The sequence below is a fragment of the Alligator sinensis genome, unplaced genomic scaffold (genome assembly GCF_000455745.1).
Source record: "Alligator sinensis unplaced genomic scaffold, ASM45574v1 scaffold366_1, whole genome shotgun sequence".
NCBI classification, from domain to species: Eukaryota; Metazoa; Chordata; order Crocodylia; family Alligatoridae; genus Alligator; species Alligator sinensis.
In genome coordinates, this window is record NW_005841851.1 from 266214 (window position 1) to 281691 (window position 15478).

General features: G+C 42.3%; 1 protein-coding gene across 1 annotated transcript in view; it reads right to left on the reverse strand.

Annotated features, from left to right (window-relative positions):
• The window catches only part of CLSTN1 (calsyntenin 1), a 56443-nt gene that overhangs the window by 39237 nt on the left and 1728 nt on the right, over positions 1-15478 (reverse strand). Inside the window, exons 2-3 of the mRNA XM_025212241.1 lie at positions 15149-15212; positions 2391-2513 (exon numbers count right to left, since the gene is read on the reverse strand). Coding sequence (XP_025068026.1) covers positions 2391-2513; positions 15149-15212 — 187 coding nt within the window. The remainder of the gene's footprint in view (positions 1-2390; positions 2514-15148; positions 15213-15478) is intronic.

The following is a 15478-nucleotide window of genomic DNA, read 5'->3' on the forward strand; positions in this document are numbered from 1 at the left end:
CTTCAGCACCCCACACCCCCTCCCCCCCCACCCCCGCCAGCCACAACTCCCCCACATACACACCCCAGCAATATATCCCATGCCCCCCCACAAACATGAAGCCACACTCTCTTAAAACCCCCTACACACACACACACACACACAGAGTCATACACCTGCCCCCCAACCACCCCTCCTACATTTGTGCACAGTGTGGAGGCACATGTGGGCTGCCCACTGAAGGTTTGGGCCTCCCCATCCTACTGTCATCCCCCAAGGGGCCCTGCAAAGCCACGGCAACAAGCCCTCTGCCTGCCCAGCAACAGTGGGAGCAGCAGTAGCATGGAGCTGTGCCACCTACTGCTGCCAGGCAGGCAGGGGGCACATGGCCAGTGCAGGGCTCCAGGGGGGAAAGCAGCAGGGTGGGGAGTCCCAAACCTGCAGCAGGCAACCCACATCCACCCCTGGCACTGCTTGACTCCAGCTGTGCCGCTGGGGGGGCGGGGGGAGGAATCCCACATTTTACATTTTAAAATGTGGCCGCCCTATTTTTACTATATGATTTTGTTTTTATTCTGGTTCCAAGATGGACCCTCTCCCCCACCTCTGAAAAGGAGTACTTCTTGGGGCAAGGGGATGGACTCCCAGGGCAAAGGTAAGGGGTTATGGGGCAGAACTTCTGATCCCAAAATGGTGACCAGGGGGTGGGGCTACCCTTGCAGCTTTCCAAAACTCATTAAGTGGCTGTACAGCTGAAATAATTGTTCACTCCTGAGCTAGACTGTCCTGTGGTGACAGACGACAGAACAAGGAACAATGGTCTCAAATTGCAATGAGAGGTTTAAATTGGATATTAGGGAGGAAAAAAAAAAAAAGAAAAAAAAAAAAAAAAAAAAACTTACTAGGAAGGGGGGGAAGCACTATTTCAGGTTACCGAGAAAAATGGTGGAATCTCCAGTGGTGAAGCACTATTACAGGTTACCGAGAAAAATGGTGGAATCTCCATCCCTAAAGGTTTTTATGGCCCTGGCTGGGATGATCTAGTTGTGGATGGTCCTACTCTGAGCAAGGGGTTGGACTAAATGACCTTCTGAGGTCCCTTCCAACCCTAATTTTCCATGATTGTGTGATTCTTCAAACACTTCTTAGGCAAATCACACACACTGCTTCAGTTCCCCATCATAATACGGGTCCATCCCAACCAATACTTATCTTATTTACATATACAGATTACAAGCCCTTTGGAACAGACACCATCTTTCTATAGATAGATAGATAGATAGATAGATAGATAGATAGATAAGAGAGTACGATTTTAGACCTACACATGTTCCCGTAATGTAAATAACTTGATGCGATTTACAAAAAATGTATATTTAAAATCAGCAATAAGTAGCAGGCAATTACAGCAGTGTACATGATACAAAATTCTATTTTGTGAGCAGATTTTCTGCCCTTCAATAGGAAGCAGCCAAGTCACCTTCAACTTCCTGTTTACAGAATGTTTATCCATTTCCATACTGAAACTGAGGCACTCCAAAAACAGAAAGATTTCTGCTTGGCTACTTAGCAGGGTATAGAAATAGTCTCTTTCCCAAGCTGCAGGAGGGATTGCTGCTCTAGACTGAGTGAAGATCTTTAATGCTATCACAGCTGAAGGATCCTTAGCAAACTGTCCATTCCAATGGGATAAAGATTTTTAAGCAGCTTCAAAGTGTTAACTTCATGTTTAGATAGAAAGACATAGATAACTAAGAAATTCTTCCATGTTTCATCTGTGATATATACAAATAAACTCTAACTAGTAGAAATCGCAGCTCTAAGGGTAGAAAAGGACATCCCTTTTTTTTTTTTAAATATCAAAAACTGCTGAATGAACCCACAACAGAAAAGTCTGGATTTCTGCAGAACACCTTGGTCAAAATACAGCACAGAAGGAGCCCAATATTAATTTTAGTAGTGAAAATAACAATTGATCATGAGCCCCCTCCAGTCTATTAGTGAAGAAAGACACAAACCAAAACTAAAAAAAACCCAAAAAACCAACAACCTGCGAGCTCTCTTGAGAATGACAAGAGAACTCTTTCCTGAGGAATGTTTTTCTACGTTGAGTGGTCTGAAATGTGGAGTCTGGACACAAGTATTTAAGACAATGTTAGTGTCCGTGTAAGAAACATGCAAAGAGAAAATGAATGAAAAATTGGCATGGAATTTCTATTCCTAAATATATAGTAACTTCTTCTTTAGAAGAGTTATAAACAAACCACCATCATCTGGGACCATGGGCCAACACGTGCCCTGAAAAAATCCTAAAGAAGGTTAAGTTATAGGTCATCAGGGAAAAATGCTACGTAACAGACAAACCAAAAATTCCCATTAGATATAAAACATCTACAGATATATTTTTGTACCTGCAAAGCGAAGAGGTGCGTCTTTATCCAAGGCTATTAGAGGTGGATCCAAGAGTACCGTGTTGTCATTTTCCGTAACTATACCATGATATGTTGTTTCAATCCATGGTTTGTGCTTGTTAACTAAAAAGAAAACAAAATAGAAGATTCATGAAACAGGTTTTAAACAACTTGTTAAAATAAACGGTTTTAAAATGCTGAAAACCAATTCAATGGCACCATCTTTGAATTTTCCAATTTTGAGCCACTACTTAAATACAAAGATAAATATTTGTTCCTTGATATTCCATGCTTTTTATTTTATTCAAAATTTTAAAAAAAAGTTGGCTGGCTATGTTTTCATCTGTATATTCATATGCAAAAGGGAGGTGTATATAACAAAGACCTGTTCCTGGCATAAACAACTCATTAGTTTCTACATACTTAGGAAGACTAGCAAGTATGGTGGAAGACCAGTTTGGCTTAGCAGGGAACTCTTCAGTGAGCTAAAACACACAAAAAAAGAAGCTTATAAGTGGAAACTTGGACAAACGAGTAGGGAGGAGTATAAGATAACTGCTCAGGCATGCAGGGATGAAGTCAGGAAGGCCAAAGTGCAATTGGAGTTGCAGCTAGCAAGGGATGTGAAGGGTAATAAGAAGGGTTTCTACAAGCATGTTAGCAACAAGAGGAAGGTCAGGGAAAGTGTGGGTCTCTTACTGAATGGGGGAAGGCAACCTAGTGACAGATGATGTGGAAAAGGCTGAAGTACTCAATGCCTTTTTTACCTTAAGTCTTCACAGGCAAGGTCAGCTCCCAGACTACTGCACCTGGCACGACAGTTTGGGGAGAAGGTGAGCAGCCAACAGTGGCAAAAGAAAAAGTTAGGGACTATTTAGAAAAGCTAGACACGTAAAAGTCCATAGGGCTGGACATGATACACCTAAGGGTGCTGAGTAAATTGGCCAATGCAATTGCAAAGCTGCTGGCCATTATCTTTGAAAACTTGTGGTGATCAGGGGAGGTCCTGGACAATCGGAGAAGATTGCCCGTCTCTAAGAAAGGGAAGAAGGAGGATCTGGGGAACTACAGACCAGTCAGCCTCACCTCAGTCCCCAGAAAAATCATGGAGCAGGGTCCTCAAGAAATGCTTTCTTAAGTACCTGGAGGAGCAGGTGACTAGGTACAGTCAACATGGATTCACAAAGCAAGAAATGCCTGACCAACCTAATTGCCTTCCATGATGAGATAACTGGCTCTGGATGTGGGGAGAGCAGCTTGACTTTAGCAAGGTTTTTGATACAGTCTGCCATAGCATTCTTGCAAGCAAACTAAGGAACTACAGCTTGGATGAATGGACTGTAAGGTGGACAGAAAACTGGCTGGATCATCACCAGGCTCAAAGGGTAGTAATCAATGGCTTGACATTTAGTTCGCAGCCAGTATCAAGTGGAGTGCTCCAGGGGTCAGTATTGGGGCCAGTTTTGTTCAATATCTTCATCAATGACCTGGAAGATGGGATGGAGTGCACCCTCAGCAAGCTTGCAGATGACACCAAGTTGGGGGGGAATATCAGATATGCTGGAGGGTAGGGCTAGGATTCAGGGAGACTGACAAATTGGAGAACTGGACCAAAAGAAATCTCATAAGGTTCAATAATGACTAGTGCAAAGTCCTGCACTTGGGACAGAACAATCCCATGCACCAGTACAGGCTGGGGACTGACTGGCTAAGCAACAGCTCTGCAGAAAAGGACCTGGGGGTTACAGTGAACATTAAGCTGAATATGAGCCAGCAGTGTGTCCTTGTTGCCAAGAAGGCTAACAGCATACTGGGCTGCATTAGACAACAGTATTGCCAGCAGATCAAAGGAAGCAATTATTTCCCTCTATTTGGCACTGGTGAGGCTGCATCTGGAGCAGTGTACCCAGTGTCGGGTTCCCCGCTACAGGAAGGACGTGGACAAGCTGGAGAGACCAGAGGAGAGAAACAAAAGTGGGGAGGGGGCTGGGGCACATGACTTCTGAGGAGAGGCTGAGGGAACTTGGCTTATTTAGTTTAGAGAAGAGACTGAGAAGGGATTTAATAGCAGCCTTCAACTCCCTGAAGGGTGGTACAAAGAGGATGGAGCTGGACTGTTCTCAGTGGTGGCAGATGACAGAACAAGGAGCAAGGGTCTCAAGTTGCAGCAATTAGGTCAGATATTAGGAAAAACTCTCATCAGGGTAATAAAGCACTGGAACAGGTTACCTAGAGAGGTGGTGGACTCTCCATCCTTGCAGGTTTTAAGACCCAGCTAGACAAAGCCTTAGCTGGAATGATCTAGTTGGGGATGGTCCTGCTTTGAGCAGGGGGTTGGACTAGAAGAGGACCTCATAAGGTACCTTCCAACCCTAATTTTCTATGATACTATCTTTATGAAATTCTAGTCATCCATTAATAGAGTAGCTTTTGAGAGGCAAGCAAAACTCAGTTTTTCATTATAATATTAACCAACCACTAAGGCAAAGAACAGATGAATATATTGCATCTGGGATCATTAATTTTAAATGACAAGTTTGCAAGCCCACTAAATAAGGAGAACTAGTGTTCTCTCTGTTCCCAATGTAGCACCTGTTGTTTTTCCATTCCTGTCAAGAGGCCTTACACACATCTTGTGTACCAAATTCACTTTAAAAAAAAAAAAAGTGTATTATTTTAAAGATCTAATGTAATATGTTTATTATAAAGTAAGGAATAACATGACAGCTGTTTCTTTTCATACACTGTGACATTCTCTCTACTGTTCAGCACTTAACTAGCCCAATTTTTTTGCCAACTTCTTACCATTAATTAATTCTATCTCAGCAAAAATCTACCTAGACTTCAAATATGAGAAGCTGCAATCAGTTTGTTGCTCTATTAACGTGTGTGAAAAAACTTTAAAGGGCACACGACAGGTATGTCAATGCCTCTGAAACCCAGTACTCACAAGTAAATACATTGTAAAGAGCTACACTATTACTACCTGTCAGCTATCAGTGGCATTTCATGAGCTTATCATGCAAAAATCACCAACAGTTCTTCCTGCTACCATACCAAAAAAGACAAAATGGAATACTCAACCCCACACTTCTCATGACCAATATCCACATTTTGATTTTAAGCACATGTACCTTAAAAAATTTAATGAGCTGAAACACTTAATACCTGCAAGTCATGCACCATTTGTTAATTTTTTCCCCCAAAACATGAAAATGAGATAGAATACACTGTGGTCTCACTGTATTTGCCACCCTGTGGCAATTAAGTAGAAGCAATAAACTCTGGTGCATATGGCACTGGAATTTATCAATTCACAGGCACTGTGTTTACACGTGTGCCCAGGAGCGCAGCACACTGAGCCAGGTTGGAGCAGCCCAAGCTGGCAGGAGGCCAGGGAAGTCAGCCTGCCAGCCAGGGGCTGCTCCAATCTAGCTCAACATGCACCAGAGACTGGCGGGGGCATGAGGGTGCTCTAGTGCAAGGCTAACCAGCAGGCAACCCCCACACTGAAGCACCCTTGTTCCCCAGCCAGCCATGCCAATGCCTACACATGCACTGCTGTAGGGTAAAAAAAAAAAAAACTCTGCAAAATACAAGGATAATTACTTGTATTTGTAGTGGCTTAGCAGGGAACTCTTCAGTAAACTAAATCACAAAAAGCAAGTTTATAAGTGGAAAGTTGGACAAACAACTAGGGAGTAGTATAAGAGTACTGCTCGGACATGCAGGGATGAAGTCAGGAAGGCCAAAGTGCAACTGCAGTTGCAGCTAGAAAGGGATGTGAAGAGTAACAGGAAGGGTTTCTACAAGTACGTCAGTAACAAGAGAAAGATCAGGGAAAGTGTGGGTCCCTAATTGAATGGGGGAGGCAACCTAGTGACACAGGATGCAGAAAAGGCTGAAGTGCTCAATGCCTTTTTCACCTCAGTCTTCGCAGACAAGGTCAGCCCCCAGACTACTGCACCTGGGAGCATAGTTTAGGGAGAAGGTGAGCGGCCAACAATGGCAAAAGAGCAGGTTAGGGACTATTTAGAAAAGCTGGACATACATATGTCCATGGAGCTGTATGGGATACACCTGAGGGTGCTGAGGGAGTTGCCTGATGTGATTGTAGAGCTGCTGGCCATCATCTTTGAAAACTCACCGTGATCAGGAGAGATCCTGCATGACTGGAAAAGGGCCAACATGGTGCCCATATTTAAGAAAAGGAAAAAGGAGGATACATGGACGTACAGATTGGTCAGCCTCAACTCATCACCTGGAAAAAAATCATAGAGCAGATGCTCAAGGAACCCATTTCTAAGCACTTGGAGGAGAAGGTGGCAATTAGGAACAGTCAGCATGGATTCACCAAGGGCACGTCATGCCTGACCAACCCAATTGGCCTTTATGATGAGATGACTGGCTCTGTGGATGAGGGGAGACCAGTGGATGTGATATACCTTGATTAGCAAGGCTTTTGATAAGGTCTCCCACAACATTTTCTCAGGCAAGCTAAGGAAGTACAGGCTGGAAGAATGGACTGTAAGGTAGATAGGAAACTGGCAGAAGCATCAGGCTCAGAGGCTAGTAATCAATGGCTCAAAATCTAGTCCGCAGCCAGTATCAAGTGGAGTGCCCCAGGGGTCAGTATTGGGGCCAGTTTTGTTCAATATCTTCATCAATGACCTGGAAGATGGGATGGAGTGCACCCTCAGCAAGCTTGCAGATGACACCAAGCTGGGGGGGGAGTATCAGATACGCTGGAGGATAGGGCTAGGATTCAGTGACAAATCCTCTTAGACAAATTGGAAGATTGGGCCAAAAGAAATCTCATGAGGGTCAACAAGGACAAGTACAAAATCCTGCACTTAAGATAGAACAATCCCATGCAATGGTAGAGAGTGAGGATTGACCAGCTGGGCAGCAGCTCTTCAGAAAAGGACCTGGGGATTAGTGGACAATAAGATGAATATGAGCCAAGTGTGCCCTTGTTGCCAAGAAGGCTAACAGCATACCGGTCTGCATTGGTAGAAGCGTCCCCAGCAGATCAAGGGAAGTGATTATTCCCCTCTATTCAGCACTGGTGAGGCTACACCTGGAGTACTGTGTCTGGTGTTAGAAAAGATGTGGACCAGTTGAAGAGAGTCCAGTAGAGCGAAACAAAAATGTGAGGGGCTGGGGCACATGACTTAAGGAAAAACTGAGGGAACTGGACTTATTTAGTCTAGAGAAGAGACTGAGAGGGGATTTAATAGCAGCCTTCAAAGCCCTGAAGGGTGTTAAAAAGAGGATGGAGCTAGACTGTTCTCAGTGGTGGCAGATGACAGAACAAGGAGCAAGGGTCTCAAGTTGCAGCAAGGGACATTCAGGTTGGATATTAGGAAGAATTTCTCACTAGGAGGGTAGTAAAGCACTGGAACAGGTTACGCAGAGAGGTTATGACATCTCCATGCTTGGAGGTTTTTAAAACCTGGGTAGACAAAGCCTTGGCTGGGATGATCTAGTTGGGGATGATCCTGCTTTGAGCAGGGGGTTGGACTAGATGACCTCCTGAGGTCCCTTCCCACCCTAATTTTCTATGATTCTATGAAAGGCAATTCACAACACATAATGGCAGATCCTATTTCAACTATCAGGTCCCGATGTAGTACTTAGGCAACTAATTGTGATTTTATTCCACCCTATTTAAAACCATGGAAATCCATTAACACAAGGTGGTGGTTTGTCCTTCTTGCCACTCAGTCTCAAGATTAAAATGAAGGCCTGATATAAAAGTAAATGCATTAATAGTTTTCAGAAAGGTAAGCAAGGTAGAATAGGATCATGTTTGGATGCCTCAGTACCACTTCAGCACTGAACCTGTAAATTAAAGTCTGGCCCCTAGTTTCATGGAAAGGAGACATGCACCTATTGTCCAATAGGCCAAGAGTTAAATTAGAGGGGAGTCAACCTTTTTGGCAGGTGTGCTACAAACCAGTGCTAAAAAATGGCTGCCCCAGGGTCAGAGCATTCCCCCAGCAAGTGAGAAACCTGAGACTTAAGCTTGCCTCACACTGAATGGCTATGAACCCAAACCCTCCCACTTAACAGGACAGAGAGGCTTATCCCTAAACTGTAGACCAGATTAGTGGCTATTCTCCATTACTGCTACGAGAGAGACTAAAATCCATTATTTCCTTCTTCCAATATATTTCTCTAACTACTGTGCTACAGAAACAGGCTCCTTTCTCCTCGTGACCTCATGACTTGTATTCTCAGCTGTCCAGTGGCCCAGCTTCAAAAGGAAGAGCAGTAAACACATCTTTTTACCAATTTAACCAAAAAAATGAGATAACCTGGAAAAAAAATAAATGCAAAGAGGCCTTCCAGACAACAGAGAAAATCTGTGCACTTCTAGTACTTTATAGCCAATTATTGGCTATATTTATAGTCGAGCATATACCAAGAATCTGGCTGGGAGCAGTTTTACTGTAAGAAAAAGAAGAGTTACAACAGTGATGCCTGTAAACAAGAAGTTACTTTCACTAGAAACGAAACAACCTACAGCAAAAAAAGGAATACCAGGGTGAAACATATCTATTGTACTTGTATGGCAGACAAACTTTTTGAAATATGTTACAGACATTTACAGTGGATACAAAAAATAAAGGAATAAATCAGAAGTCCAGGATAATTGGCTGCCCCTTGCACTAGCCATTTAACTAAACTATCTAGCGTAAATATGTAAAAAAATATGTACTTGTAAATTCCAACTCTCCCCTCACCCCCCCCACTAAAAAGTGAAATTGTGTTCATGTTCATTCAGTATAAGACAAACTTAGACAAAACAGGTGCTAGATAAATGGCAATTAATAGTCATCTGAGATATTTAAGCAGCTGCCTCAAATTAACCACTTGGTCCCAGAAGCCTCCAGGAGAGGGAGGGGCCTCATCATCAATAAATTAGCACAAGCCTGTCGTCCAAGAATTACCCGATGCAGAAGCATTGAACTGGAAAGGAGATGAGACCAACACCCCTGGAAGAAAAAAAAGGTAGTAGCTTAAGGGAGATTTGGGCACAGACTGGGACTGCTACTATGAAGTATGTTAGACTTGCTCTAGAGATAATTCATGGTGGAGTGTATAAGAAAAGGGTGTTACACTATTTAAGCATGGTAGAAAGGTGGCTTTACTTTGCTATAACTTCAGAGGCACAAACCTAAACTCTGATGAAGGCTATTCCCCAATTGATCCAGTTAAACAGGTACCCTGTCATTTAAACTAGGGAAATGAAAGGTAGCCAGATATGTTACTAGTCACACTACTCCGTTGTGTGCTGCTAACCACAGAAATAATTGCATCTTAGCCATGCTAGACTGATGGGCTGTTAGGCTTCAGCAGTTTTGGACCACCTATTAAAGTACTGCAATCTTTAATCCTTCTTTCCTCTCTATGGTGGCTAGGTGATTCCAGCTCAGCAGGTGTGAAGCATCATTGCTGCCAAGCTAAAGTGTTATTTAGTTTTTATTCCAAATATTAGCAGGGCTGTTCAACATGGTCTGGCTTCAGACATTCTTATAGCTATCTTTCCTCAATTAAAACTAGTAGGGTATGCTATGACCTATGAACAGGTATACATTAGAAATGCACCAAATTCAGTACTGCGTAGATGCTAGACAGCGCTTTCCTATTTGGTAATGAGACTTATCCCTCCTCACATGGAGTGGAAAGGGTTCTATGTGAACACAGCTGAACACAGTTAATGTAATGTTGAACACTTTGCCCATTTACTGCAGCTCTTGTGAAGCTTTAAACAGAAAATCCAACTTATTACATTACATTTCATTATACTATAGGTAGCAAAATAATTAGCTGGTTAAGGTGCCTTATAGTTTAGCTTTTGTAAGCGCTGTACCACTCTGGATTTGAAATGAACAGAATGCCATTCTCCCTGAATGTCAAGGTTGTCTGGTTATTAATATACTCATGGTAAAATGTACACTTATGACTGCAAGAGTTGGCATCCATAACTTCAGGATATAGTTTGTGCCATGTTCAATGCCATGAAAGGGGGAGGGGGGGGATGACAGGACAGTAAGAGGAAAATCTGTTTCTGAGCCATGACTTTTTTTTTTTTTTAATATATACTAAATTTGTATGACTTCAGTGGGGGTTTTTTACTTTGGCTCAGTTGGTCAAAAACTGATCCCAACCAGCAACAAATGAAGACAAGGGGAAGTTCAAGTGTCCAGCATCTCTGCAAAAATCTCTTCCTACAAGTATAGTGAACATAAGTTAAATAGGGTTTCTGATATACTGATTATGAAACCTCTTGCCTCAAATAACAATACAAATAATCAGGTTTAAAGGAAGCGTAAGAACAAGAATGTCGCCCTTCTGTTTCACTTGTTGGGGTTAATGCTTCAAAAGATGTATTTTTAATGGAAAAGATGAGAATTCCAACAGTTATATTACAGCCAGAGACAGCCATAGCATGGTGTGGGGCCTGGGTCAAATCAACCTATGCAGGGTCCAGACACGGCGATGGGGGAGTGTTGAGCAGACAGACACGAAGTTGGCCCAGGTCCACAGGGCCCCAGGCAGTTGCCCCAATTTGTGCCCCCTTAGGGACAGCCCTGACTACAGCCATGGACAATGTAGACTTTGCAAGTGGAAGCTGGTGATCAGATGACTGTGTAAGTGCTTTACTGACTTCAGTAGGCAAAAGTAGGACCCAGAGTTACCCTGTAGGGGTGTGCAAAGCGGGGTGTATTCGATTCGGATTTGGCCCCATACGGGGACAGCAATTCAATTCAATGATTCGGATCGCTGTCCCGATTCAATTCAGACGAATCTAAATCTGAAGATTTGATGCTAATTCAGAGAATCAGTGATTCTGCCACAGACACAGCTTTACATGTTTTTTCTATGTACCTCGAGGTACCAGACGTGGCTCATGAACACTGCAATGGTGGGGTGGATGGACCATCCCACAAGAGCACAGGGGCCACCCCCCACGTGCTCAGCTGCAAACCCAGAAGTGGACCACTTCTGGGTCTGCCGTTGAACGTGCGGGGAGGGGGGGCACACCCTCTCAGCTCGGTGATCAGCTGTGGGGGACCCTGGGTGCCCCACCCCGATCCAAGAGGCACCAGTTGCTGAGCGGGGGGGGGGGCATGCGCTCCCCAGAAGTGGACTGGAAGTGCTTCTGGTCCACTTGCAGGTCTACTGCCGAGTGTGCTGAGGACCACCCCCACACACACACACACTCCTATGGGACGCTCCATCCGCCCCATCATCTCGGTGTTCACAACCTGCCTGGTACCTTGAATCATGTAGAAAAACATTTAAAGCTGTGTCTATGTCCGAATAGTCAAATCTTTCCGAACTGATTCGGAGGGTTCCGATTTGACTCTGAGAGATTATAGGGTCTCCTGATTCAATTCGGATTCGGAGATTCAGCTGCCAAATCGAATCCGCTACCAAAGCTTCACGCAGCCCTACCACACTGCACCTGATTTAGACTACGTTGGGGCTGGGAATTATGACTCTTATACCACCAAAGGCCCTAATGGAGGCACTTAACTAGGCAATTATAGAAAAAGCAGTGCTTTTGGCAGGATGAGTCTGGGTCTGCTGGCCACGATGGCCAAATTGGCAAATGTGTTCTGCACTCTTCATGATATTCTTTTTTTAAATACAAACTTCCCTAGTGGAGTCAGCTCCCAGCAGCAAAAGTTACTTTGCCAACATAGCTTAAAATTGATCAAGCAAAGAACATTGCTGATATAGCTGCAACTACCTCATAGCTGTGCTGGTGGGGGCAGCTGAAGCATTGTGCCCTGACCAAAACAGTTAGGTGGCAAACGCTAAGCATAAGCCAGGCCTTGCTGTATGCATTAAAGTTACCTGACCAATATTAAGCAGGATGTTAAGATCTAAATACTTGCTATTGCAAGTGTTATGCACTGTCATCTTTAACCTAAAGGAGAACTATGTTACTCATACCCATCTACCAGAACTGCCTTTTATGAAGTATGTGAAATGTTGAACAGTACCTGCCCTTCCTTTATACCCAATATGGCAAATCCACCTTTCACTGCAGGGTGGGTGAAAATACTGTGGAAGTACAAGCTTTGACCTGTTAAGACTACTTACATTACAGGACTACAAAATGCAGATACAGAAGTGACAGAACCAAACAGCCAGGTCTTGAACAAACAGAAATACTTCTCAGAGCTTGATAAAAGCATCTAATTCCCTTCTGACTCAACTTGATTCCTGAATAGGCTACAGGCCATATCCCAACAATGGCTCTTACTCTCAGCTCTCCACTGGAGGCAATAGTTTGCAACTTGGAGGTCATTCTGCACCAACTTGATGTTGGATGTCTTTCTAGCACTGCCAAAAATTCAAGCCAGCATTTGAAATATTTGGCACAGCCCATGGGCAAATACATTGTTAAATAGAGTTCTTAGACCAAATATTTTATACAATACATAATTAGCTCAACTTCTGCAGTCTCAATTGCTTTATTCAGTATAATAAGTCATGAACATCGATAGTGCCCAAAAACAGTTTGCTAGAGGGCAAAGAATGTTTTTTCTATCAATCTGACACTTTCTCTAGTCTATGAAATACTCAAGATTTCAAAATCTAGTGTGCACATGCACATACCCCTCCCTCCTTTCCCAGTGTCCTAGAAGTGTTTGGGTCAAAATAAAACCAGTACCTCACTTCAACCCTGACACTAACAAAATGCCCTGACAGCTGCTAATCTTCTGTCATATAAACAGAATAAGTTTAAAATGGTTTCCCTGAAATACAATATTCTCCCTGCCTACAAAAGCCCCAGCTGGAATCTGCTGTAAATCCCATGCTGAATGTGACAACAGTATATCCTAGCTGACATTTAATCCATCTGAATAGGAAACTTCCTTGACACATGAATTATTTTAAGCTGAATTTATGTTTAGTCCTTAAAATAGCTCCAGTGCTTGCCTATGAAGCAGGATTAAAAAAAAAAAAAGGAAAGCCATTTAAAAACATTACATAAAGCACCTGAACACTCCTTTAGCCTAATATTTAGCATTAAAGCACTCATTTGGAGCCTCTATTATTTGCATATCTTCCAGCAACACTCTGGACTAACCTTGCAAAATAATCAACCATCAAATTTCAAGTTAATCTTATAGTAAATTAATAACCAGAACTATATGCCTGGCTCATGCCCCAAGAAACTTAACAATAGTATTCTAGGCATTTTGCTGCTGTAAGAGCAACAGCTGATGGCAGAATGTGATCCTGTCAGGTCAAGGAATTAATAGAGACTTTCCTTACTGAGGCAAGGAAGGAAGAGTACATTAGGATGCCCACACTAAACTTTAGAACTTCACTTTAGTTTATTATAGAAGATTTAATTCAGCACTGGCACTTGTGGTGTTTAATTTTAAGCCTATTTATCAGCTGCCTCCTGTCCTGAAACTATTGAACACTCTTGCAGGTGTGTGTATATGTCTATTTATTACTGTGGAAGCCCTGCTTCTCCCTCTTACAAAATCTGACACTTGGCAAATCCAACAAAATAAGCTGGGATCCAGGCTGTGTACTGCTTCCTTCAGAGGAGTGAACAGCCATGTCATAAACACTATGTGGCAGATAGGGTACTGCAGCTTTTGTCTAGCTAGGACAGGGAGGTTTCAAGAATGACTTTTTTTCTAATGAAATTTAGTGACATATTTGAGGTATAGTATTTGAACAAGATTACATCATTGGGGTGATTCATCACAGCTAGATTAGGAACAATTAAAATCAAAGCAACCCCTTTGGGGAGCTGATTATCATTCTGAGTTACTACTGATTGACTTAATTACCAACAAGCTTCACAAGGTTAGTTGAATACTTTAGTTCAATGAAAATGCAGAAAAATATCTACTTATTGGTTTTAAGCTGAGCAAGCAATCCTTAAGTGCACTGAGAACACACTCTCTAGACGCACACAATACACAAGAATCCTGCCAAAAGTTACTGCAAATTAAGTCCCCTGAAAATACCATCACTGTCCTCAATGATTTAAGTAAATACAATACTTGCTCTGTGCCTGAAGGTCAATCTCATTTTGATTAAGGCAATGGACAAAAGATGCTTGAATCAGGAAGAGAAGCACCCCACTTGCTTAAAATGCCATCGTATACTTTTGGACAGATCAGGAATTTTACAGTACCTGTCACCGTCATAATCTTGACTTTTTTTCAGTTTCTTTTGCACGAAACCTACTTGGAGTCTTGCATATGAATAAACATGCAAGAATAATAGAGCTGAAGAGACTAAAAAAACAACTAAATTCCAACTGTCTATCAGTAAAGGACAATTCTAATAAAAGCTTGTCTTCCTATTAAACTTTGCTTTAGAGGTAGAAGAAAAGGAGGGTGGTCTGGTTAAGATGCAACTCTGGGCTCTGCTACAATCTTAGTATGATTGCCATTCAAAACTGAGCCTCTATTCTACCTTTCACATCTACTATAACACTACTTGGCTTAGATTTTTACAAAGCACTGTAAACCAAGTATTTGGTTTTGATATTTCCAAATCAAAATTAATAAATACATCAATAATTTGTAACGGACATAAGTAAAGTTGTGAAAAAACCATAACAGTAATCATGAAAATTCTTTATCTTTTGCAATGAAAAAGTGAAAAAAATAAGCCCTAAAATGTTTCTCATCAATTTCTTTGATGCCAGGGAACCTGTTTGACTTTTGGCTAAACCTTACTTTTTATTTTATTAATATTACCTATCCAAAATGAATATAGATGCCCTTGCAGAAGTTCTATCTTGGTCCATGACTGTGGAACCACCTTCAAAAAAAAAAAAAAAAATGGGATTCCCACTGTGTGAAGCAGTAAAATGGCAAAGTACACAGGCAACAAACTTGTACTAGAAAGGAGAACTGGTAATTTAACATACATGCGTATTTTTACCAACATTAACTTTTCAGACTATATGCATTTCTGGCCTGAGCTACAGAGGAAATCTTGGTTTTCAGTTTTCAGTCTTTGTTTGGAGAAATGAACAAGGCTTTAACTTACAAACCTGTAATGCAACCGTGTGACAAATTCCTGCT